Raw genomic sequence first — 27429 nt, 5'->3', positions numbered from 1 at the left:
AAGTTTCTTCATTCAAAAGCACTTTTTTAATCCACATCCCTCCCTTTCTCAGCTCCTCCCCCGCGCCTGCACCGCCTCCCTTTCTGCGGCGTGTGAAACCCGAGCGTTGGCGTGGGGAGCGCGGAAGGTGATGGCGGGGCCTCCGGTGTCTCTCTCGGCACGGGACGTAGGGTTCGTGTCGCTTTCCTCCCCCGCTCCTCTCCTTTTCCTCCTCCCCACTTTTGCGAAGAGCTGGGCCTCGTCGGGAACCTGTGGGTACCAGCGGGGAAGCAGCGGCGGGCCGGAGGCGCCTGCTTCCCGCCGCCAGCGAGTTCCATCCCGCCGTCCGGGCTCCGCTTCCCGGGGACGGCGCCTCGGTTTCTAACGGCTTGCGGGGAGGCGAGGGCTAGGCGGCCGGTCTCCGGGCTCCAGGGTCGTATCGGCTTTGCAGCTTCTTCCTTGCGCTGATTCGTGGCTTCTTCCCTGCCTACACGGGAACGGACTGCGAACCCCGACTGAAAATCTCCGCTTACCCCCACCTCTCTACAATGGTGGTTCAGGGGTTTTGATAGCCTTGTATTAATGTGTATCAGTTAACGCGTCTTTCAAGTGGTTCGATACTGTTTTGTTTTTTTTTTGGTTTTGGTTTTTTTTTTTAACTTACGCATGACTGTCTTGAGAGTGTATGCCTCCTTTCAGAGTGTTGCAGCGCGTGGCTTTAATCATATTTTAATTAATAAACCTACTTTGGGGGGGATTAAGGTTGTCTGCAAAAGTTAGGGGTCTGAGATCTGTCGAGAAATGTGTTTCTTCCTATTGCTGACCAGATCAATTCATAATCCCACTATAAAAAGTGCCTGTACCTTCTTGCGTTTTAGGTGTCATGTTATAGATTCTATAACATTATTATATCTGTCTGTATAAATTGAGAGGCCCAATTTATATTTGAAATACGTCCTTACTGCAAAAGATGGCAAAACACAAGAGCACTTGGAAGAAATTGACCGTATCGGCAGTAGATTGAGGCCAGAGAGGCCAAAGTCCCAGAATTTAAGCATGTACTCACCTTCAGGCAAATATAGGGAGTGTCTGCGTCCTTAAATTTTGAGTCCTGGGCATCTCTGCTCTCACCCAAGTCCTGGACCTGAGACCTTACCCTTAGAGATGGAAGCCTCTGAGGAAATTTAGTAGCTGGAAAAATAGAATAATTTTCCAGTTAAGTAAAATCTCAAAGGACTGTCACTTCTTTTCGTATCTGCTGCCTTGGAAAATTCAAGTGTCAAGTGATTTAATATTCTTTCTCTTCTCCCAAGGAATTAGTAGTAATTGTTAAAAGTTAAATTCTGATCAGAGCAGTTATTATGCATATTAAAACCTACTCACTGTAAAACACCACAGAATCAGAAAGCACTTTTCCTATTTTTTTGCTATTTTTTTGAGTTTTATGGTTAACATTTGAGGAAGCCTCTTGAAAAAATACTCAGGGTATATAACCCTATTTTTTAAAATTGCAATAAGGTCTTTGAGTTTTTAGAAGTGTGATGATCCCACATTAAAGTTAGAATAGGAGATTTGGGCAGAAGTATTCCAACTTTCTTCATTTTTACTTTGTCTCTGGTGATCTGAAGATATACATGAACTGATCAGTTAAGTTTTGTGCTTTCTACCTGAAAACTGCACAGTACTAAAGTCTTTTTTCTAACCGAATCATGTATGTCCTTAAACTAATTAAACATACAGTGATAATCTGTAACCCTTGATTTTTGCTTGTCTAAAGTCAAGAATATCTTTAATTTTTGATTCAGGTATACTCAAGTTTTGTTCCTCTCCAGCTTTCTTCATTCTTTGACACTTTTCGAAAATCTCTTATTTTCTGGTTGGGAGAGCAAGATGGTAATATGCCTTAATTTTGTTTAGGGGCAGAGAGGATGGAAGGAGTTATTAGGCAGGTAAAGAAGGCAGCAAGAAAAACCTTAGAAAAGAATCAAGTTGGCTAAGAGTATAGACAAAGAGAAGCAGGTTCATAAATATCTTTCATTATATTTTTCTAGCACAGTAAAGTCTTTCAGGCAGTTTTACATCCATTGCCTCATTCATCTTTCTAAGTAGAAGTCACTTAGTAAGTAATAGACCTAGGAGGAAAGCCTGTTTGATTTTTAGGATAACTCTTTTTCTGTCCTATCCCATTGTTAAACTAGTTTCTGATTAAGGAAAATAAAAGGAATACAATGAGAAAGATAAGAAAGATTAAGTAGACTCCAGGGTAGAGCCTGGAATTCGAGGCACAAAGAATGCTTAGCTTTTACGATATACCAGAGAGGTTTTCAGATTTTCCTGTGTTACTATAGGAGTTGGGCAACGCTGGTTTACTTTACAGGGCTTGTATGAGAAGGAATTTGAATTTAAATGAGGTGTTCCAGAAACTGAAAGATGACCAGCCTTCTAGTGTTAATGCTCCTAAGTAATATACTGTGTATATGACTCTTTTCTAGGTCATTTGCATATCTTACAGTTAAAGACAGATTACCACAGATCTTAACCAAAGCTATTGATACATTGCATCGACATAAAAGTGAATTTTTCAAGAAACATGGAGAGGTAAGAATTGTGTTTTAACATTAATTCTTTTTTGGTTAACTCTAACAGAAACACAATAAGCAGTTTTTCCTCTGTGGTAATGGTCATTCCACCTGGAGATAAGTTCATATGGTGAAACTTAAAAAAAAAGGCAGGCTAGATAAGGCAACATAATGTTGATAGGAGATCTGTGTTGTTCTTTGATTTTTCAACTTAAGAATTCTAAATATAAATGTTTATAATAGTTTTTGAAAGACATAAAATGTAGTTTTGAAATGTATTAGTTTTTTTCTTCTTAAATTTAGATACATAAAAATTTGCTACCCTAGAGGAATTATGTATATATGTGTGTACATATATACTTATATTTATAGATGAAATAATTATATATAAATTAATTACATGTAAACTATTCATATATACGTGTGTGTGTGTGTGTGTATTTTTTTTTCTTCCCCCTGTATTTCTGCAGAAAGGCCTGGAAGCTGAAAAGAAAGCAATTTCTCTTCTTTCTAAATTACGGAATGAATTGCAAACAGATAAACCAATTGTTCCTTTGGTTGAGAAGTTTGTTGATACTGACCTATGGAATCAGTACCTAGAATATCAACAGAGCCTTTTAAATGAAAGTAATGGAAAACCAAGGTGGTTTCTCTCACCGTGGTTGTTTGTCGAATGCTATATGTATCGTAGAATTCATGAAGCAATTATCCAAAGGTAAGTATATAGCCATCAAAAAACAAATGTTTTAGATAATTTGTGCTTTTTTTTTTTTTTTTTTTTTTTTTAGAATTTCACTTTATTTTATTTATTTATTGGCTGTGTTGGGTCTTCGTTTCTGTGCGAGGGCTTTCTCTAGTTGCGGCGAGCAGGGGCCACTCTTCATCGCGATGCGCGGGCCTTTCACTATCGCGGCCTCTCTTGTTGCGGAGCACAGGCTCCAGACGCGCAGACTCAGTAATTGTGGCTCACGGGCCCAGTTGCCCCGCGGCATGTGGGATCTTCCCAGACCAGGGCTCGAACCCGTGTCCCCTGCATTGGCAGGCAGATTCTCAACCACTGCGCCACCAGGGAAGCCCTGTGCTTTTTAAAATATTATAAAATGATAAGTTTTCAAGTAAAAACCAGTAGAAGCCTGTATTCAGTTCAACAGATATTAATGGCACTATTGGATATTTCTGCGAATGTTATTGCTGTAATACATTCTTGGCAATTATAATCCACTTGCCCAGAATAGACCTAAGATTGAATATCTGAATAGGATATTCAGATATAAAAATCCTTATAAAAACTTACTTATTTGTAGAGTAAAACAATGTACTTATTGAGCAAAAAATGTTAATTTGAAATAATTATTTATATAAAAAATCAAGACAGGACAAAGTAAGCATATGTTTTGTTTATAAAAATAAATAATATGTCAGAATTATTTGGTGAAAGGAGTCACTACATTGTTTTACACACTGTCTTAATAATTTTTAGCTCTTTTTTTAACAGCTAGATTGGAAAAAAATAATTTTTAAAATTAATTTGTTTATTTTTTTTGTCTGCATCGGGTCTTAGTTGCGGCACTCAGGATCTTCGTTGTGGCGCGCGGACTCCTCTCTAGTTGTGGTGTGCAGGTTTTCTCTTCTCTAGTTGTGGCGCACGGGCTCCAGAGTGGGTGAGATTAGTAGTTGGGGCATGCGGGCTTAGTTGCCCCACGGCATGTGGGATCTTAGTTCCCTGACCAGGGATCGAACCCACATCCCCTTCATTGGAAGGTGAATTCTTTACCACTGGACCACCAGGGAAGTCCCCCAAATAATTTTTTATAGGTTTGTTTATACTAATTTAATTTTTCCTAGGAAAATTCTGATGGAGAACTGACCTGTAGAGCAGAAGAAAGTGTAATATGGATCATTCTTTTAGTTCACAGGTTACAGAAATACCGGTTTGCTGAATAAGAGGAATCCTTTGGTATCTATTCCTAAACATAGCATAGGATAATTGAAAACAATTGATTAAACCAGCACTAATATTAAAATAAAAAGATGACTTTGGGGAACATGCGTAAATTTGAGTCTATTCACTTTTTTTTGTCTTCATCTTTATAAATTATTTTAAAGTCAAAAGTTTTTGTATTTGCTGAATAAGTATGTTTTAGGTCTTGTGCTCTAAAAGCAGAATATAATGTTAAAAACATAGCGCAGGGCTTCCCTGGTGGCGCAGTGGTTAGGAGTCCGCCTGCCGGTGCAGGGGACACGGGTTCGAGCCCTGGTCCCGGAGGATCCCACATGCCGTGGAGCAGCTGGGCCTGTGAGCCACAATTACTGAGCCTGCGCGTCTGGAGCCTGTGCTCCGCAGCAAGAGAGGCCACGATAGTGAGAGGCCCGCGCACCGCGATGAGGAGTGGCCCCCGCTTGCCACAACTGGAGAAAGCCTTCGCACAGAAACGAAGACCCAACACAGCCATAAATAAATAAATAAATAAAATTTTAAAAAAAAGAAATAAGCAAAACATTCTCTCTATAAATTTGATCTTAAAAAAAAAAAATCTAATTTGTTAAAAAAAAACAACAAAAAAACCCCAAAAACATAGCACATTTTCTGGCTCACAGATCCAAGCAAAAAACTATAGCAAACACTAGGCACTGTCATATATTGAACACCAGCTCCGTTCTAGTTACTTTGCAGCCCAGTGAAGTATAGGTTATGATTTCCATTCTACAGTGGAGGAAACTGAGGCTCAAAGAGATTAGTAACTTGCCCAGGGCTGCATGGTTAGTAAATGGTACAGCCGGTATTTGAGCCTGGTCTGTGTAAATCGGATTAGAGCCCTCCTCACACAAGTAGTACATTTGGATATCTTTCCAGGACTAAGGTTAGTCTGACGTTCTGGGTGATGGTTTCATAACTTTGGAAAATATCCATGGTATTAGACAAAGCTGCTGAAGTGCTGAAACGCTGAGTAGCACCCTGAACAGGCTTAGTGGAGTTTGGAAGTTAGAAAGGTGACAGGAATGCTGTTTCTGAGTTTGATTTTAGAGGCGGATCAGGTTCAGAGAATGGAAACTCTAAGGCAGGAGCTTACCGACCTGGCTGCACATTTGTCACCCAGTTGGGGAAAAGTTCTTTGTTTTGTTTTTAAACGTACAGATTTGGAAATTGTTACATTAAATCCTGATGATTTAATTTGTCTGTGACGGGGCCTGCATATCAGTTTTTCTCTCCAGGCCCCAGGGAGACTCTGCCCAGCCTGTGCTGCTCAACCCGTAGTAGGTCCAGGAATAGCTTGATAAGAGGGGTAGAGGCAAAATTCAGCTTTAAGTTCCAGGAATGAGAATATTAGTCAGCCATGGATGTGGAACTCTCCTAAGGTGATCTCTGTGGCAGATATTTGAAGGTCCGGGGATTTGTCTGATAACTGTACCATACTCAGGTGTCAGGTCAGTGCAAAGAAAGGCTGTCCTACAGCAGAACTAGCACTGAAGTTGTTTGTTTGTTTTAATTGAAGTACAGTGATTTACAATATTGTGTTAGTTTCAGGTGTACAGCAAAGTCATTCAGATAAATATATATGTGTGTGTACATATATTTTAGATTATTTTCCATTATAGGTTATTACAAGATATTGCATATAGTTCTTTGTGCTATGTAGTAAATCCTTGTTGCTTATCTATTTTATGTATAGTAGTTTGTATCTGTTAATCCCATACTCCTAATTTATCACTACCCCTGAAGTAGTTTTTAAGTGTCCAATTTGTTAGGGCTCTTATAGGAAGAATTCCTGTCCTGTGTCAGTCACCCCTCCAGAGTGACCAAAGCATGGTCTTCCTAACTTTTTCAGGATCCCAAAGCACATGTTAGCTTTAAGATACGTTTCTGTTGATTTTGCCCCTTACACTGAAACATACTTCTAATTTTCTTTGTCAAGATGTGTATTTTAGTTTTTTTTAGAGTTAAATGGTTGAATAATCTGCAGATCTAAATTAAGATTCAAAGTTTTAGCCATACGTAAAATTTAAATATGTTAAGTAAATATACTTCAGATATTGAAAAATGAAAGTACGGAGAAAATGACAGACATTTTTAAGCTTTTATTAAAGTGTGATATACATGCAGAACAGTGCACATGTCTTAAGTGTTCAGCTGTGTCCCCAGTGGCTGGATCAAGAGGCAGAATTTAGGCCCCTTTGGATCCACTTGTAGTCACCACCATCACTGCCCCTTAAGGGTAACCACTATCGTGACCTGCATTAGTTTTGCCTGTTTTTAAACTTCATTTAAATGAAATTTTATGGAGGTAGTTCTGTGTCTGGTTTCTTTTACTCAGCATTACATTGGTGAGGCTCATCCATACTGTTGCATATCATTGTAAACCATTAGTTTTCATTGCTGTATAGTATTGCATGATATGAATACATGACAATCTGTTGACCTGTTCTATTGTTGATGGATATTTGAGTAGTTTCCAGTTTGGGGTTATTATGAAGAGTGCTGCTACAAATACTCGAACACATATTCTTGGTGAACATACGTGTGTGTTTCTGTTGGCGTATATACCTAGGAGAGAACCCCTTGGTCATTGTGTACACATATACAGCTATAGTAGATTCTAAAATAGCAAACGTTTTAAAACCTGAAATCATTTATAGCTATGTGAGTTTGCTCTCTTAAATATAAGGAACAAGTCTCATTCTTAACATGAGTTGTGACTTTAAATTAATGAAGGATTTGTTAATAAAGCACTAGAACAAGGGTCCACGAACTTTTTCTGTGAAGGGCCAAATAGTCAATCTTTTAGGCTTTGGAAGACACATGGTCTTTGTTGCAGCTACTCAGCTCTAGCGGTGCCAAAGCAGCCATAGGCGGTATGTAAATGAGCATGGCTGTGTTCCAATAGAACATCAGTTATAGACCCTGAAATTTGAATTTCATGTGTCACAAAATCTTCTTTTTTAATTTTTTTCAACTCTTCAAGAATGTGCAAACCGTTCTGAGCTTGCAGATCATACAGAACAGGTGGTGGGCCAGAGGGGGTCTGCAAGCTGCAGTCTGCTGACCCCTGCAGTTGAACCCACGCACCCAAATAATTTTTGTCCTTTTAAGTCACCTCGAGAGACTGATTCACTTCAGCAATGCTGCCATTGCTAAAAACGTCTTTTAATTCTTTGGAACTTTTTTCAGAGCCAGTTTACAAACCTCAAAAAAAGATTAGTCTCATTATTTTTTAGTCACTCCTCATTTTTGATCAAAAATACTTTATCATTTGATTTACATGCCTCATTCTACTGAAATTGCTCTGAGTGACTTTTGGCTGTTTCCAAAAACAAATTAAACTCCAAAGGATGAAGGTATACTGTCACTGACAGGACGTTTAATAATGTGCCACAGGTTCTGAAGAAAATCCCCAGAGAGGAATTCCAAAAGTGCTTTGAGCAATGGCAACATTCTTGGACTAAGGGTGTAGCTTCCCAAGGTGACTGACTGAGAAGGGAGGCAACCATCATTTGGATGTGTAAATTCTGGTATGTTTTTGGTTTTGATTTTAATCAATCCCATTGCATCAGCCACATTGCCTTTTTACCCTAAGGTAGGAGACGCATGGAAAAAGTAGCTAATTTTGAAGAACAGCTGATCTGAATGTTGTTGACATTTGATTCTGTAAAGTCTTTTATGTTAGTATTTCTGTCTTCTGAGTTATGTTTTTCTTAGGCCAGTATTAATACTATTTGATCTCTCATTGGACAACGTGAAGATGTAGCCACGGCACATAACATCACCATTGGTCAAAGTCAACTTGGGAGTAAAAGTTGCTAAAAAAATTAAAACTCTACACATAAATGATCAAAATTTGTCATTATAATAAAATTTACATTAATATTGTCTGATCTATCTCAAGTAGTCATTGGGTTCCCATAATCTGTATTTGACTCTATTAGTAATCACTACATTGTATTCAACTATTCTGTTTATATGTTTGTTACTTGGAACCTGGCCACCCTGAGCACCCAAAAGAATGTTTGTTGAACTAAAGCAATTGTCTTGAAATTTTGTTTCTTTTTCTCCTTTTGCCCTGAAAACCCACTGGGTAAGTAATTATAGATACAGTCCCTATAATTATTTAATGCTTCCAGTAAAATATTTGATTAAGGAACATTTGACAGTTAGTTAAAGTGAGTGTGGGGATTTATTTTTGCATAATTTGTTTAATTTGATTTATTTTGTGTAATTTGATTATTATTTTTGTGTAACTTGATCTATGTTATACCTAGTAAAAATTACCAGTAATTTTTTAGATGGGATGCTACTATTCTCTTTCCTTTAATAAACTGCAATTACCCAAATGTTAAAAAAAAAAAGTACAGAGTTATATAAATGTTTCACTTATGCTTTTTTCCTACTTTAGTCCACCAATCGATGACTTTGATATATTTAAAGAATTAAAAGACCAAAATTTCTTTGAGTCTCAGGAATCTATCATTGCTTTATGTACTCACCTGCAAGAGTTGATGAAAACCATTGAAGAACTAGATGAAAATCAGCTGAAGAATGAGTTTTTTAAAGTTCTTCAGGTAAATGTAATAATTCATCTCCTCAGTTTATTTATTTAAATAGTTGAAAAATAAACTGGTACACGTTTAACAGCAAAACATGTTTACATATTGTCATTTAAGTTATCAGTGATCATTTTTTATCATTTTAATAATTATCTATTCGAGAGATGAAAATCCATTTAATCTCTGAAAAGGGGTTTTGAAATTTCTTCTACTCCCACTGGAGGTTTTAGTGGCACAGGAGTCATCTGGCTTCATAGCTCTGTCATTCTTGAGAGATACTGAAGTTCACAGTCATCTGATCGGCCCAGCCTGACTTGGCTTTGAATATTGGCCGTGTCACTTACTTGTGGTTGGACCTGAAGCAAGGTACTTAATGTTTCTGAGCGTCAGTTTCCTCATCGGTTAAGTGAGGGTGGTCCTATGCGCCTCATGATTTGACCTGAGAATTAAACTAGCTTCGTTCCTGTAAGTGTTGGGCAGAGTGGAGCACAGCTGTTGTGCAGTTGTCATCAGCAGGTGGAAACAGTCGGGTGGCCCATGGCCTGTTTCATATGGTTTTATTACATTTCTTCATCTATCTTGTCTTTAGTTTTGAATTCTCATTCAAAACATCCTAAAATTTAAAATATATCATTATAATCAGAACTATTTGAAAGTATGTGGTTTTACACAGCAGTTTCCCCAGCCCTTACTTCCCGGAAGACGTTCGAAACATTTCCAGAAAGAGATGTTTGAAAGTGCTCGGAAGAGAAATAGAGCAGGAAGGGGGACCTGGAGTGGTGGGGGAGGGGTGCAGAGCTGCAGTTTTAAGCCGGGCCCCCAGGGAAGGGCCTGCTAAGGAGGGGGGCGGGACCCGAGGCAGGTGAAGGAGGGGGTCCCCTCACGTCTGGGTGGGGCTTCCTGCGGAGCCCTGAGGGGGGAGCCTGCCAGGTGTGTGGGAGACCCTGCCGGGGAGGCCTCAGGGAATGGGGAGCAGAGGTGAGGGCCTGCAGGGCGCGGCTGCACAGAAGCCAGCGTGCCTCCGGAGCAAAGGCGAGGACTTTGGTTTTTGCTCACAATGAAGCGGGAAGCTGTTAGAGGGTTTTGCTCAGAAGAGTAACTTTTTTTTTTTTTTTAATAAATTTATTTATTTTATTTATTTACTTTTGGCTCCGTTGGGTCTTCCTTGCTGCGTTCGGGCTTTCTCTAGTTGCAGCGAGCAGGGACTACTCTTCCTTGCGGTGCGCGGGCTTCTCACTGCGGTGGCTTCTCCTGTTGCGGAGCACAGGCTCTAGGCGTGCGGGCTTCAGTAGTTGTGGCATGCAGGCTCAGTAGTTGTGGCTCGCGGGCTCTAGAGCGCAGCCTCAGTAGTTGTGGCGCACGGGCTTAGTTGCTGTGCAGCATGTAGGATCTTCCTGGACCAGGGCTCGAACCTGTGTCCCCTGCATTGGCAGGTGGATTCTCAATCACTGCACCACCAGGGAAGCCCAGAGGAGTAACATTAAATGACTTATTTCAAGGATTACTTCTGAGGACAGACCAAAGGCACGAGGGTGGAAATGGGAGATTTGTTACTACAGTGACTCAGGTGAGGGCAGACTGGACCAAGTTGGTAGCATCGGAGATGGTAAATGTCACCAGATTCTGGATATACTTTGAAAGTAGAGGCTACAGAATGTGCTGATAGTTGTGGGATGTGATAAAGTCCTGATGAAACTTTGAGGGCGAGCAAAGTAAGCTGAATGGTGAAGCAGGAAAGGCATATTTTGAGTTTGGAAGAAAAGTGGTCATGGTTCTGTTAACTAATAAACGGAAGTATGATTTCCCCCTCTCACTATTATACTTAGCTTAGAATTAGAAAAGAAAAGAAAAGAAAAAATCAGCATGTCACTCCCTGCCCCTAGCCAGCCCATTCTTTTGGGAAATAATCTTCTTTGAATATGTTCTTTGTCCCGTAAGTATAATAAATTGTGAAGAAGAAAGCGTACTGATCTATCTTCTGTCATCTAGTTCAGCCAGCTACCCCAAACTGCCACTCTTCTCCCACGTAAAGGAAGCCAAAGTTGTCCCCATTAGTGCTCACGATGACCAGCAGGTTACCTTCCTACTTCGGAAACCTGAAGGTGTCTTAGTTTCTAGGGAATTATTGATGTTTTTAAAAGCCACAGCACTCCACCACTGTTCACACAAATATTTCAGTGTCAACTTCATCAAACACTGTTCTAGATGCCGGGCATGTGGTGGTGAGGAAAGCAGACTAGTCCTTGTTGTCATTGAACTTGTAATCCTGAAGGAATATAAACACATAATGGCACAAATAAATACAGAATTACGAACTGGAAGACGATCTGAAGGAAATGTGCCGTAGGCCAACAGAGACCCTGACCTCAGCTGGAGAGTGCCGTCATGTGTGCCATTGTATGTTTCTTCATCAAATTTGGACACTTGAGTTATCTTTCTTTTTAAAATAATATTCTTGGTTGGAACATGCACTTTCCTCTTATTTTGAATCACAGAATACTAGAGACTGTTTGGGCTAATATTTATTGAATACTTCTGTATGCCAGCTTTTGGGTACATTACTTACATGCATTATGTCAGATACTCAGAATAACTCTACGAGCTAAGTGCTATTATTATCTCAGTTTTCAGTTGTGGAATTTGAGCCTTAGAGCTTAATTTACCGGTGGTGGTTTATTGGAGATGCTAGGATTTGAACCCAGGTCTGTCTGATTCTAGAGCCTACAGTTCTAAACATGTAATTTTAGTTAGAGCTTAAAAAAATGGGGCTACATACCATTTCCTACAAAATAAACTTGAGTATTTCAAAGTGGAATAATAGATTATTACAGCTGGCAGAATCTTTAGTTATCACTTTCTTTATTTTACAAGTGAGAGAACTAAATCCCAGAAAAGTTGCCAGGTCCTAAGGATGGGGGAATTTTTATTTTCTCTTGACTCTGGATTATAAAGTAAACTTTGTAGCCTCATTTTACAGCATCTGATCATGTTCTAATAATATCTGCAAGATGCAAAAACTTTCACTCTGATTAAACAATGTGAGTGCTAAAATCATTCAAACTGTTTTTTTTCTTAAGTTCATTGCATACTGGCTAAAGTTTCATTGTTTTACCTTTTTTATACAGTATACTTAGAGATAATGTAGATTGGATGGACATTTTATATTAAGAGTTTTGTAGAAATGAATTTTATGAATACTTTTAGCAACCCCACCTCCCATTACATCCTACGTAATAGAGTTTTTGTTGGTTATTCAAAAGAAGGGTAAATGTTTTGTGCTTTTTCTTTTTCAGATTTCGCTGTGGGGAAATAAGTGTGATCTGTCTCTATCAGGTGGGAAAACTATTTCTCAGAAGACCAATTTAATAAATTCTTTGGAAGACCTAAAACCTTTCATTTTAGTGAATGACATGGAACATCTTTGGTCATTGCTTAGCAATTGCAAAAAAAAAAGAGAAAAAGCATCTATTACTCGAGTGGATATTGTTCTGGATAATTCTGGGTTTGAACTTGTTACAGATTTAGTATTAGCTGACTTCCTGTTGTCCTCTAAACTGGCTACTGAGATCCATTTTTATGGGAAAACGATTCCATGGTTTGTTTCTGATACTACTCTACATGATTCTAACTGGATAATCGAACAACTAAAACATTCTAATCATAAGTGGGTGTCCAAATGTGGGGTTGACTGGGAAAACCATATTAAAATGGGCAGATGGGTTTACCTCGATCACATCTTTTGGACTCTGCCTCATGAATTCAGTGCAATGCCTCAAGTCGCTCCTGACTTATATGCTACACTACAAAAGGCACATTTAATTTTATTTAAGGGTGATTTGAATTACAGGAAGTTGACGGGGGACAGAAGATGGGAATTTACCGTTCCATTTCATGAGGCTTTGAATGGCTTCCACCCTGCACCTCTCTGCAGTATAAGAACATTAAAAGCTGAAGTTCAGGTTGGTCTGCAGCCTGGGCAAGGTGAACAGCTCACAGCTTCTGTGCCCAACTGGTTGACCATTGGGAAATATGGAATATTTCAGTTTGATGGTCCACTTTGACTTGGTGTAGGAACTCTCAGTTGGGTAGAAAGATGTGACAGTCACTCTTCATCCCCAGAAAAGCTCTGGGAAGCTTGGCTTCTCAGTGCTCTTTTACACACATTCTGATGCTTTCTCCTTTGAACGTTTTGCCCCCACTACATTGTTTTGGGGATAGGTGGATTACACTGGTTACAGATAGTTACATTTATGTTGGAATTTTAGTAACTTATTTCAAGTTAAATGCATCATTTCAAATGGTTTTAATGAACTTATTTTTCATTGGACAGAAATATAAGTGAATTCTGCTTTAAAAGTTAACATTTTAAAAAATACTGTGCTGCATGGTATTTAATATTCTAGGAGGCATGGAATTTTACTCAACTTGATTTTGGGCTCTAGAGATAAGGGCTCAGTGAAGATATAATATATTTACATGTTAAATATGCTTTGTAAAGAGAGGCATTTCTTAACAACTGTGATATCTGAACACACGAAAGTAAAACTTACCTCATAAGTTAATTCTTAATTTTGTTCTCCTTGAATTTTATTTCATTTCAATAACCTGTATTATTTGCACGCATTTGTATTTTGATTGACCTGTAGAATGGATGGTAGGAAACACAAAATTGAACAGAATGAAACAAATAGTACTTGAAGAAATGTAACATCTTTTACATTCTATTTGTGATGTCCATAATCAACTGAAATATATTATTTTAACACATAAGTGTTTTAAATGAATGGGATTGCTCTACAGTTTAAAAAAAATGCTTCAGGTAGGAAAGATTCTTCTGCATTGACTTTGTACTACCCATGAGTTAATTCACCTTTTATAATCTTACACATTTATTGGTGATCACAGCTATTAAAGACTAAATTTCAGGTCAGTTTTTCTGAAACTGAAATTGGAAATAAACCTGGGAATGTTTTCTTGCACCAGAATAATAAAATGAATTGTAAATTGTACTGAAAATCTCACTGGTTTTATCTTCCAGTGGGGGAAGGTCAAGAAGGGAAGATTAAAAATGAGGTCTTTATGATGAAGGAACTCATAATGTATACTATAGATGTTGTCCAAGCAGTTGTTAAATTATGTCACTTAAACGAAGTGATAGTCTGTGCCCTTGCTAAGTGCTTAAAATTTTTTTGGTAAAATGTTTATATAAAGCTGCACATTTTGAATTTACTCATTTCCTTATCTACATGTGTTCCTGTTTTAAACATTGTTACTAAAATACTGAGCACATGAGAATTACTTGTAGACACTTGCCATAAATTAGAACACAATTGTATATTTGTATTGACTTCATAGCCACAGCATGAGCTATGGTATAATACATTACTTTTTTCCAAAACATGGGATTTTTTTCTATGTTCATGTTTTATTAAGAACATGAGATTATGAGGAAGTAGTTCACCCCCTCCTACAAGAAAGAGAGCAAGGAAACAAACTAGAGCAAGCAAGAAGATGGCACCATGGAAGAGGAAGTCAAGACGGCATTTTAAAAAATGCTTATTTAGCAGGAGGGAGGGGCCTCCTGGAGTTTCACCAGTTGATTTTTTTTTTATAGTTTTTATTTTTTATCTATTTATTTATTTTCAGCTGCTTTTGGGTCTTCGTTGCTGCACGCGGGCTTTCTCTAGTTGAGGCAAGCGGGGGCTACTCTTGCTTGTGGTGCGCGGGCTTCTCATTGCCATGGCTTCTCTTGTTGTGGAGCACGGGCGCTAGGCGCGTGGGCTTCAGTAGTTGTGGCACGTGGGCTCAGTAGTTGTGGCTCGCGGGCTCTAGAACGCAGGCTCAGTAGTTGTGGCGCACAGGCTTAGTTGCTCCGCGGCATGTGGGATCTTCCCAGACCAGGGCTCGAACCCGTATCCCCTGCATTGGCAGGCGGATTCTCAACTACTGCGCCACGAGGGAGGCCCTTAACCAGCATTCTTGAGATAAAATTCACACACAGTTCATCCATTTAAAGTGTACAGTATTTTAGTACAGTATGTTCACAGAGTTGTGCCCCCATGACCACAGTCTGATTTCAGAAAATTTTACCCTCTCTAAAAGAAACCCTGCACCACCCATTGGCAGTCACTCCCCAGCCCCCTCTCCTCAGCACTTGGCAACTAATAATCTGCTTTCTGTCTATGGATTTACCTGTTCTGGACGTTTCATATATAAATAGAATATAAAATATGTAGTCTTTTGTGACTGGCTTCTTTTTAAGGTTCATCAGTTGTAAGCTGTGTCAGTACTTCATTCCTTTTTTTTTTTTGGCTGACTAATACTCCATTGTATGGATATACCACATATGGGTCTACCATATTTATCCGTTCATCAGTGAATGGACACTTGGTATGTTTCCACTTTTTGACTATTATGAATAATGCTGCTATGGACATTCGTGTGCACGTGATTGTATGTATGTGTGTTTTCAGTTCTCTTGGGTATGTACCTAGGTGTAAAAGTGCTAGATCCTGTGGCAGTTAACGTTTAACATTTTGAGCAACTACCAGACTCCCAAAGTGTTTGCAGTGTTTTACGTTCCTCATGAGGGCTCCAATTCTCCATCCTTGTCAGCACTTGTTATTGTCTGTGTTTTTCATTATAGCCATGCTACTGGGTGAGAAGCAGTATCTCATTGTGGTTTCAATTTGTATTTTCCTGATGATGTTGAACATGCTTTCATGTGTTTATCGGTCATTTGTATATTTTTGGAGAAATGTCTTCAATTCTTTTTTCCATTTAAAAATTAGATTATCTTTTATTGTAAGAGTTTTAATTTTTAAAATTATGTTATTTTTATTTTTGGCCATGTTGCCACGCGTCATGCGGGATCTTAGTTCCCTGACCAGGGAATCAAACCCTTGCCCCCTGTGGTGGAAGCGCAGAGTCTTAACCACTGGACTGCCAGGGAAGTCCCAAGAGTTTATTTTTACTTATTTTTTATTGTAAGAGTTCTTATATCTTTTGCGTACAAGTCTCATCAGATATATAATTTGCAAATATTTTCTCCCATTCTATGGGGTGTCTTTTTGTTTGCAGCACAAAAGTTTTACATTTTCATGAAGTCTTCTTTATGTTTTTTGTTTCTCTTTTGTCGCGAAACACTGGTTTTTGAACTGCTTCGTAACATCACCTAAGGGCCTCTGAAATGAGGGCCCGAGACACCCAATGGACAGGGCTCTGCCTGTCGCCTTCTCCTGCTTCCCCACCTGTTCCTACCGCAGCAAATTTGGCCTATATATTATGTTTGGTGTAGGTACAAAGCAGCATGATGAGGGAAGCTGGGGCTCTGGAGTCAGCTGGGGGTGAATTTTCCACTGAAGAGCTGAGGGATCTTGGGAAACTTTCCTAAAATATCATCTTCAGTTGTTTCAACTGCTAACAATACCATACTTGATTAAGTCTGAAGTAACTCCTGGGTAAAGCAGCCTATAAATTTCATGCAACACTTTTTTAGCAAGACATAGATCCAGTATCTTAGGTATATTATGATGAAAATGTGGATGAAGGGCAGGTAAATAATTAGGTGGAGGATGGCGGTTTATACTCCATTGATTTATGTTACTTTTTGATTAAACAGCAAATGAACAAGATTTCTTGAGATGACCCAGCTTTTTTCTGTAATTCAAGGTGGCATTTTGGTGTTTGATAAAATGCAGTAATGCTTTTGAACTTTTTAATAGCCAGAACCCATGTTGTTCAACCTCAAGGTCATGTTTCTATAAAAGAAATTCCCACTGCAAAAGGCAATACCAACGTAATTCAAACCATTTTCTTAGATTTTAAGAAAACCCTAGGGTGAATTGAAAACACAGTTCAGAGTTAGAATTATTAAAATTTCCTCTCCCACCCATTTTCCTAACAGCTCCCTCTGCCCAAGCCCTCACTGAGCCTTGTTCTGGAGCCTCTAACTCCACAAAACTTTCTCCCCTCTACTCTTCTATTTCCCTGGACTGGGTGTGGGGAGTCGAGGAGACTCTGAACACTTCTACACATGCGTGTCTTACTACCTTGATAAAGTGCTAATGCAGTGTCTGACATTTATGGTATGCGATAAACGATATCTTGACATTACAGAGAATGAATAAAGCAGAGGGAAAAAATGAGAAAAATAATAAGGATGTTATTCCACCACCTCCAATGCTCCTGTTAAGATTTGGATGTATTTCCTTCTCCATGCCTAGACATATTTTTTACATTTTTAAGACAAAAAACAAACAAAAACCAGGTTTGTACTATTTAAATTAAAAAAAAAAATTCTCAAGTGGTTTTCCAGCTTCTGAAGTTTTAGTTTGGTTAATTGGTTTTGTTGTTGTCATTTTACTTTTGTAATTTTTGTCTAGTTTGCTATAATTAGTTCCGGCTGGAGGGATGGAAGATTTTTTTTTTCCCCTTGGATAACAGTATGACCTGGGACTTAATAATGATCTGGGACTCATAAATACTTGCTTGCTAATCCCTGGTCTCCTGTTAACTCCGTGACCTAAGTCACATTCTCACAATTTTACTGGAAAAGGAGAAGTTATTTCTGGTCAACTTGAACTACATTCAATCGCAAACCCAGATTCCCCTAGGGAAACGGGCGTCACACTGAAAGATATCAGCATTCTGGCATCCCCTAGCGGCCACCTGAGTATTCCACGAACCCTGATCTTTTCCCTTCATTTGTAAACTACAGATACTGTTGCGTGTGGAGTTAGTGTACTCTGAGCCATCCAATCAGGGGCCACTGTTCACCTGGTTCTCCTACCTTCCTGCTTTTCTTTGGTGGGTCGCATTTCCCCCTTTCAGTTTATTTAACATTCACCTCGCTCTCAGACCTTCCAGAATTTTGGAGAAAGGAAAACCAGTTCTTAGGGAAGACACTTCTAAAATGTTGATTCCCATAAGTTGTACATTTCTTGGGGGCAGCCACTGACTTCTGTGTGTTTGCTCCCCACACAATGTAGAGCACAGAGTAGGTGTTCAATGAATGACTGATTGGTAGGTGACAAATTCTAGCATTTGAAATAATTTTCTTAACCCCCTGTTGTGATGCTATTTAAATTGAAGTCTGAAGGATGAAATGGGTCTACTTGAAATCTGATCAGTTAGACCAGTTGGTGCTTGTTAAATGAATAAAGAAATACATGGTATATAATTGGGAGTTTTCCATAAATGTATGCATCTTTGAATACTGCTTTATCCCTTCAGTATTATATTGTGCTCAGTTTCCCATTTGTTAATTCTTCAAAAATGTGACTTTTCATGGCTGCAAACGTTTCATCATATAGCTAGATCGTATTTTGTTTTGCTATGTAGATTGTTCAAAATCTTTGCTATTATAAAAGAAGCTGATATGAACATCTTCAGACAACTAGTACCCATTAAGCTTTGTGAGTCTTCAGTAATGGACAATTATTTGAAGCCACCCAATTACTCTAGTCCTAGAATAATGCTTGTATTAGGCTTTTAGCCCCAAACTCTCAGCATTGAGTAATTGCTTTATATGAGAAGGAAAGTCACTTTTTGCCTTACTTTAAAAAAAAAATTCAGGGACTTCCTGGCAGTCCAGTGGTTAAGATGCTGCACTGCCACTGCAGGGGGCGCGGGTTCGATCCCTGGTCGGGGAACTAAGATCCCACTTTTTGTACTAAGAAAAAAATAATTCATAATATATGTCATGCCGATGACTTTCAATCCTGCTTGAGTTCAATACAAAGTTTAGGCACAAGGGGGAGATCCCTTAGCACGGTAAAGTGGCTGGATTTTTCTTCTGTACTATTAAGTATGGCGATTTCAGCAAGAAAAACTGGCAGAGTATAATTTTAATTGTTAACTGCACACATTCTTTTTTTTTTTTTTTTCACACACACACACTGTATTTTATTTTTACAAGAGATAAATAGACTGACACCAAGCATTGTACATGGATGACCACAACAAAAGCAACAATGATTGCAATTACCAAACATGAAACACACTCATACTATGTCATAATATTGACATTCAGTCCAGTAATCCTCCACTGTAACAGCTCCTTTACTTTGCAGTGAAAATTGATTTGTATATTCTTTGCCTCTGAGTCCTTGTGGGATTTTTTTTTTTTTAAATTCAGACAGAAAGTCACAAAAATTATACTCATCCTCATCAGTTCACTCAGTCCCATGTAATTAATTTTTTTTTCATCTTGATCTTTTGTTAGCACTTTTATGAGTTCATCAGTTTTTCATTAGAGTTCTGAAAATGCTTATTCATTCAGTTCAGCAGTACAGTCAGTTACCAGAAACCTGTACTTGTCAGAGTCTTTTCCATGAATTTCTTGAAGATGAAACCCTTTTATAGGAACATATTTGCAAAATCATCAGAGTACACCCAGAACTGTCTGTAAATGACAAAAGACTTAAAAATGACCACGGTTAAAGATTTGATGAAAGTTCATAATAATGCAGTTGTGACTGCACACATTCTTGTGGTTTCAACTTTAAAATCATTATGCTGGAGCAAGGATTTGGTAAAACACAGTAAGGTCAATGACAACAAAACTGTGTCCTCATTCCTTTCTTGGCTGAAATTTTCTGTATACATGTAATGTTTGTGACCCAATGTTACAGTGGTTTATCATAGAAGTATATCAAAATAGGTGAATTTGAAAATAAAATTCAGGAAAAGTGGAAAAAAGAAACAATTTTGTTAACAATGTAGAAAAGTCACCCTAGAAAAAACTTTGTAACAAAATAAAAATAATTGCTTGTCATTTCACTTAAACTTTGCTTGAAGGAAAGAAGCAAAACTGTACTTGTTTCCTTATTTTGCTAATTTTAACACAGCAAGTTAATTTTTACCATGATTCAGAAAATTTAAAGGAACTAATATTCCAATTCTATCTTATATTTAGGAAGATACAAATTGGGCTTGGTATATCTCCAATGCAGAAATTCTGCAACTGGGGTCCAAGGGGTTCAGCAGATAGAATTGAGGTGGTCTGTAAGCTTGGGTGAGAAAAAATTTTGTCTTTATTTTCATTAATCTCTAATTGAAATGTAGTATTTCCTTTAATATTGAATATGGGCCATAAACCTCAGCAATATTAGCAGTACCTGCACTTCCGTCAACTGCAAAAATCACAAGTCTTTTCATATTATGTTACGGTTACTTCAACTATCTTGAATTATTGTTTCATCATTACATCAAAAATTTAGATGCTTTACCTGGAGAAGTTCATGGCACAAAAACAGTTAAGAATACCTGCTCTTATTTTTCTCCTTTTCTTTCAGTTTTCTTTCTTTCTATTTCACAGTTGGTGAAAGCCATGATTTGGTTTATTTTTATGATTTTGTTTTTGAGGTGAAGAAGAGATACATCATACTGTATTTTTTCTTCCCATCTCAAACTTCACTTAATGTAATTCCTCTATTGTCTAGCTTGATTTCTTCCAGGGGTCCTTAAAAGAAGGAGAAGATTTCACATGTGCACATAGAATGAGTCATCCTTAATCTTATCATTACAAGGCTTTTTGTGCGTGTGTGTTTGTGTTAGTTTTTGTTTTAAAATAAAAAGAGATGAAAAAGTATTAGGAATGTTCTCCTATTTAGAACTCTTAAAATATTTTAAAGATCTTAAAAATCAGAAATCAGAAAGAGCTGTTTAAAGTATAAAGCAAGAAGCAAAATTCAAAAAATTTCTTTTACATATATTCTTAATTTTTGTAATAATTATTGGCAATCAGTGAATAGCAAGCACATTATAGATACCTTATAACAGAATAGATACCATTCATGGAGCACTATATTCCAGGCACAGTATTAAGTGCTTTACTCATAATGTGGCATGATATCTTCATAAAACTCCCAGAGGCAAATATTTTTATTCCATTATTCATACAGGAGCACCAAGTCTCAGTGATTTCAAGTCACTGGGCACAAGGCCACTGAACTAGTCAGTGGCAGAGACAAAATTTAAACTCTGATCTGTTGGACTCCAAAAGTCAAGTTATGGCTTTTATTTGAAGTTACTGTGCCTTTCCCATAATTTGTAACCATTTACTTAAGTTCCTTTTAAAAATGAGTAAATATACTTACTGTCAATGGAAATTTGAGCCATAAGATTATGTGGATGATCAGCCACATTGTGAGTTATTAATATGTTGAAATCTCGGCAGCAGAAGAAATAAAGCTAAAGGTCAATTACATGTTTTAAAATACTCACGTAGAATGGGAGTAGGTGGGAATGGGGATTGTTTTTCTGTATCATACATTTTGTATCGTTTGGGCACTTATGAATTCATGGGATTTTATAGTAGGCTGAACACCACACTGAGAAAGGAAATCTCTAAGAACTTTGGTGTAGAGAGCTGAACATCAGCAAATCCAGTAATGAAAAGAAAGCCTCTCGTGTTTCAGGCCACCAACCAGCTGAAAACCAGTGGGTAGTTATTTTGAAGGGAAATTATTCTTGTGACCAGATGGAAGTGATTTAACAAGAATGAACTGGCTTATTCTTTCAACCAAAGGGATGATATAAAAGTTGTTTTGCTATCTTGGTGAAATCCAAAATCTGTTCAAATAAACTCTTCCAATTCTTGCCTGGTCTTTGATAGCATTACTGATAAGTTGTTTAAAATTAAACGAAGCACAATTTTATATTAATCTGTAAGCTTATACCTTAATTCTATATTTTTGTTTCGTTTCTCATTAGTTCCCAAATGGAATGTTATTTGAACTGCTGAAACCCTAATAATGATGATCTTACAGGAGACCCATCAGCTACCTTCCTTTATTGAGGGGGGTTCTTGTTCAGAGTTGGTAATGTGGGCAAGGAATCTGAATTCCAGTCCCAGTTATGTTACTAATTAATTATGTGATTTTTAGCTAGGCATTCTATTATTCTGTTACTTAATGTTTTGTATATAAGCCATAAATTTGTTTTTAGCGCTATGGTTTTATGATCTAATTGTGTTTTCTGCCATGCACCAAGACAGGATAATTCTATTTACTCTTGCACAAACGTTGGCATTTTACCTTTGTGGAAAATTCTACTTCCTTCTTCCTACTTATTAATGTCATTTTTCTCTCCATAGAAAACATTTGTTTCTATTAATCTCTGTTTAACCCATTGAAAGACTGGCTGGTTTCTATAAGACAAATCATGAGGATATAATTAAATATGTCAGTGAGAAGAACCAAAGAATACAATTTATTTTCAATTAAAAGAATTCACTGAAAATATTGCACACTGTAGACTGTTGGCACTATAGACAGAAAATCTTTATAGAATGGAGGAATATTTTATTACATTGAGAAGTCTGGCTTAGCAACAGGACTCCAAAGGTAGAAACTGAAGCTGAGACTGTTGAATGACAATATGAAAGTCACTTTCCCTTCTTTTCTCCTGGCGTGGGCACCATCTGTTTGAACATCCTTCCTTATGTTGGTACCACTCCCTTTGCCAGTGATGCGCTTAAAAAGGGGCTTATGGAGGGAGATATCCCTCTTCTTCTTCTGGAGATGTCCGGAAGTGATGCTATATTTGCTTCATTTTACACACAACATAAAAGACTCTGAGAGGATAAGAAACTCACCAGTGGTAGCAAGTGACAGGACCTGCATTTGAACAAAGTAAAAGGGCCCAAACCCATAGTTTTTGCCCACACCTACACTGCCTCTCATAATAATAATACTCTATCATACATTTTACAAAGCACTTTATACTTTACAAAAGAATTCACGTACTATGTCATGTCATCTCACGAGAGCACTGTGAGATAGGTTATTCTTAACTTGATCTAAGGGAAAAGAGGTTCAACAAGTTTCACACAGCTAGTAAGTGGCTAGATTGGGGCTTGAACCCCAAATCTTCCAAGTGTCCTGCCCTTTAATGGTCCCATAAATTCTTTAGGACAAATAGCAAGATCTCTCAGAGATCAGAAATATCTCTCTAGAAAGTTAGACTCTGTTCTATTGGCCCCTGGTTCTCATCCTGTGCTTCTAGTAGCTCTTGGGGTTCCGTGGAGGAACGTTGGGGATTTGGGGTGGTGTGTAAGAAGGAGCCATGGGGAGGCACTTCAGTGGGACTCTAGCACCCCACCCTTTGTCAACTAGGTGAACCAGGGAAATCTCCAAATTGGTCTCGGCTCCTGAAAAAGATTCCAGTTGAACAAAGATTCATTGAAGAAAAGGAGAAAGGCTTGGAAACCATTGCCATAAGTGAAAGGGAGCCATTGGAAGTTTCTGAGGAGGTCATGTTTTAGAAAGATCAATCTGGCAGTTTTGTGGCAGGAAACTTTCAATGTAGAGAGTCTGGTAGAGAGAGACTTAGGAAGAAGGGGATAGAAACAGGAGAGGTTACAAGAGAGGTTACTGGAGAGGATGGGAGAGGGCAGGAAAGTCAGAGCAAGAAGTAGGAAAAGCAAAAACTCAATTTGTCTGGATCTTAGTGTCCACAGGACCAAAATTTTTTTTTGCATATTTATTTATTTTTTATTTTATTTTTAAAATTATACTAAACTCGACTTTCTTTCCTTTGGAGTACAATTCTATGAATTTCAGCACATGCATAGATTCACGACCACCACCATAATCAGGATACAGAACAATTCCATCAATCACCGCCACCCCCCAAACTCCCTCGTGCTATTCTTTTATAGACACCCCTACCTCCAGCCATAATTCCTGGAACCACAGATCTTGTTCTTTGTCCTACAGTTTTGTCCTTTTGAGAATGTCATATAAATGGAATCATACAATACAAACCTTTCTAGTTTGGCTTCTTTCATCCAGCATAATGCCTTTGAGATTCACGCATGTTGCCGTGAGTGTCAACATCCAGGAGACTCTGAGACAGGAAATAAGGCTGCAGAAGGGAGCTGTGCCTTAGTAGTGCTGGGGCCTGAACGGTTTTGAGCTGGAAAGAGTAATCATTAGGTGCTACAAACTCTCTGAGGGAATTTGTTCATTTATTCCCTTATAGAATTATTTACTGAGGAACAGATGTGTGCTATGTACTGTTTTAGGTGTTGGGATGGAGTAATGAAGAAAATCAAAATCCTATCCTCAAAGAGCTTACAGTCTAAGTGAGGGGAAACAAGCCCATGCGTGATTTAATGTCAGGAAATGATATACTCTGGGTAGGGGCATAAAGGAGAAGAAGACCACAAAGTGGTCGGGGACAGCCTTTGAACAGGCCAGATCTGATCTTGGTCCCGGATGAAATATATCAGCAAGCTGCCAGCCAGTCATCAGGAAAGTGAGAGGTGCAGGTTTAGGGAAACGTGAGTGTAAGGGGCCCTGGGATGGGAGTATCCTTGCCACGTTTGAGGAAGAACAGGGAGATGCAGCTATAGTAGCCGGGAGGGTGGAGCTGAGGCCAAGTCACGGGGAGTCTTAGGGGCCATTGAAAGGCCTTTGGATTTTTATTCAAAGTGTGATGGGTAGCCATGGGAGGGTTTCCAGCAAGAGTGACCTGCTCAGATTCATATTCCTTAAGGGCCATTTCTGCTGCTGGACAGAGAATAGACTCCTTTTTTTTTTTTTTTAATTTTACTGAAGTGTAGTTGATTTACAATGTTGTGTTAATTTCTGCTGGACAGCAAAGTGACTCAGTTATATATTCTTTTTCATATTCTTTTCCATTATGGTTTATCACAGGATACTGAATATAATTCCCTGTGATATCCAGTAGGGCCTTATTGTTTATCCATCCTATAAGGGGAGTCCTCTGCTAATCCCAAACTCCCAATCCTTCCCTCCACCTGTGCCCCACTTGGCAACCACAAGTCTGTTCTCTATATCTGTGAGTCTGTTTTTGTTTTGTAGATATGTTGATTTGTGTCGTATTTTAGAATCCATATATAATTGATATTACATGGTATTTGTCTTTCTCTGTCTGACTTATTTCACTTAGTATGATCATCTCTAGGTCCATCCATGTTGCTGCAAATGGCATTATTTCATTCTTTTTAATGGCTGAGTAGTATTCCATTGTATATATGTACCACATCTTCTTTATCCATGGACAGAGAATAGACTCTTAAAAGGAAGTGTGCTGGAGAGTGGGGAGAAACTGAGGCAAAGGAGTCATGTAATGTGGGCCTGAACTAGGCTGATGACAGAGAAAAGTGGAAGAAAGATAAATGTAAAGAAATATTTTAGAGGAAAGTAGAGTTTATCGTCTTAAGAGTATACATAGTTGAAAATTTAAATAATTTCCAAAAATGCAGATAATGCATGGTAGATGATAAGGCCATTGTAAGTTCTGGAAACTAAGGATGCTTGGTGCGACTGTACCTAATATTTGCGACTGAATCAATGTAAATTGTGGCTTTCCAACTGTGCTCCTAAGAGCCTCTGGGGTTTTGTTAAGGCTGGAGCTGCATTTTCAACTCCCAGTTCAACCAGAGCAGTGCTAAGATGATCTGTTTCATATATTTGCTTCCCTGAAAAATTTCACTGGAGCGAGATATGACACAGGAAAAAGAAAAGGAGCGGGGTTACTGTGTAAGAAATCATACACCCCAAAGTCTTATTCAGTGAATGAAGAGTCTTAGTCTTCTCCACAGACAGAAGCTATTCTGGTCCCACAGCACTGCTGGGGGCATGGGGCGGGGAGGGGGGAGGGAGCAAGAGGGCACAGCTAGTTGTATTACAGATCTGACCCAGTTTAAAAAAAATTTCCCCCTCAAATAATTGTATCCCTCCATGTTTTCTTCTAACCGTATTTACACTTAGAGTTTTGATTTTACTTGCCATCCAAATGTTTTATTTTTTTACTTTTAAAAATGAAATGTTTTCTTTTTTTTCAGATACGATACATTATATAGGTAAGGTTATGTCAGCAGTTATAACAGATAAGCACCCGAAGCTCAGTGGCTTAACAAATGGGAAGTCCAATCAGCCAGGATGCGTGTAGGGGAGGTGAGGGGGTTGTCTGCTCTACGCAGACATTCCGGGACCCAGGCTGATGGAGGTTCGACCACATTCAATATGTGGCTTCGGATGCCATCCTGGAATCAGGATCTAGCCAGATCGCAGGGGAAGAGAGAGCGTACAGTATCACACGGGAAGTTTTTACAGGCCCAACCTGAGAGTGATGTACTTTACTTCCGCCCACGTACCAAAGGCCAGAAATTCAAGGTCACACCTAACCATGTTTAGTGGACAGCTAACCTGTCCCTGACACATACATGATTGAGATATAATAATTGGAAAACATAAACCTGGGCCCTGGATATATGTTCTCACCTCGGGGCAAGTCAGGCTGAATTTACGTCTGAGTGTTTGTGACTATGTGTGAATACTGAGATGTGTAAGAACTGATTCAGAGAGTTTTGTTCACAGGTATGTTATAGAATGGCTGCCTCTGAAGCATGGTGTGCTAAGGAATGAGGATAATTCTGACTTTTCCCTCATTTTATCTTGCAGAGTTCTGGGAAGATTCACCTCCCTAGTGAAGTCTTTCACCTACCATCAGGTACATTTATAACTCCAGCCATGATGACTTACCATGTTTGCAATATTGCTTGGTGACTAATTGTTTTGTGATTGTGTCTTATGGTTTTTCTCTTTTCTGCATCTTATCATTCCTCATTAACCAGAAAGTCCTCGAGGTTAGACTTAAATACCTTTTACTCTTTTGAACTCATTGTACACTCTGATCACTGTTCTGTATCGAGAGCAGGTATTAAGTAATTGCGGCTGATTTAGCACATGAATTAAAGGCAGTTTACACTCATAGATCGGTATTTTGGAACCACCTCAAGAGACGTCTGTCCCTGAAAAGGCCGAGGCATTTGTTTCTTTAAAAAATGATTAGCCAAAGGCTCAGCTTCCTGTAACTTGCTTCCTTCTCTTTCTTCTTCATTAGAGGTTTTATAAACCAAGGAAATTTGTGACTCATAATGCAAGCTTATAAAGAGGGTATTTTAATTGGGGTCAAATCTGTGAATCAGCAGAAGATTAAAATCTCTTTCCAAAAATTAGACTAATTTATTTTTATGATGTTGTTGAGAGGAGTAGATGAGGATGACTTTATATGTATGTATAAGTTTGGCTAAATTGAATTGGTAATAAAATCTAGCCTGGTCCGAGTCAGAAAAATCATCGAAATGTTTTTGAATACTTTTGCACAGACCTCAACAGGAAGTTAGAATCGATACTGAAGACCCAGAGCACATGAGGAACAGTCTTCCCTCTCAACTTTTATAAACTTTTTATTAACAAGAATTATTTGTTTCTTTTTGAAGGAAAGTTGGCATCATTTTAAAAGAAACCCAAAGCATGTCTAAAATGGGGTCAGGAAAATCCCACACTCCCCC

At 38.4% G+C, this 27429-nt stretch overlaps 1 protein-coding gene across 3 annotated transcripts; it reads left to right on the top strand.

The window, feature by feature from the left end:
- The first annotated feature begins 75 nt into the window (after window positions 1–75).
- On the top strand, window positions 76–27429 carry ARMT1 (acidic residue methyltransferase 1). 3 transcript variants are annotated; one of them, XM_036871793.1, is made up of 7 exons: window positions 76–171; window positions 2472–2577; window positions 3029–3273; window positions 8948–9113; window positions 12392–12431; window positions 26537–26585; window positions 27244–27429. In XM_036871793.1, the coding sequence occupies exons 1-6, from the start codon at window positions 131–133 to the stop codon at window positions 26560–26562; spliced, it is 624 nt and encodes a 207-aa protein (XP_036727688.1). In that variant the 5' UTR covers window positions 76–130; the 3' UTR covers window positions 26563–26585; window positions 27244–27429. The 3 variants fall into 3 exon arrangements, with proteins under 3 accessions (XP_036727688.1, XP_036727686.1, XP_036727687.1); XM_036871791.1 differs by lacking the exons at window positions 26537–26585; window positions 27244–27429 and having other exon boundaries at window positions 12392–14107; XM_036871792.1 differs by lacking the exons at window positions 26537–26585; window positions 27244–27429 and having other exon boundaries at window positions 99–127; window positions 12392–14107.

Source organism: Balaenoptera musculus, chromosome 12 (genome assembly GCF_009873245.2).
Source record: "Balaenoptera musculus isolate JJ_BM4_2016_0621 chromosome 12, mBalMus1.pri.v3, whole genome shotgun sequence".
NCBI classification, from domain to species: Eukaryota; Metazoa; Chordata; class Mammalia; order Artiodactyla; family Balaenopteridae; genus Balaenoptera; species Balaenoptera musculus.
This window is presented reverse-complemented; position numbering and strand designations above follow the sequence as displayed.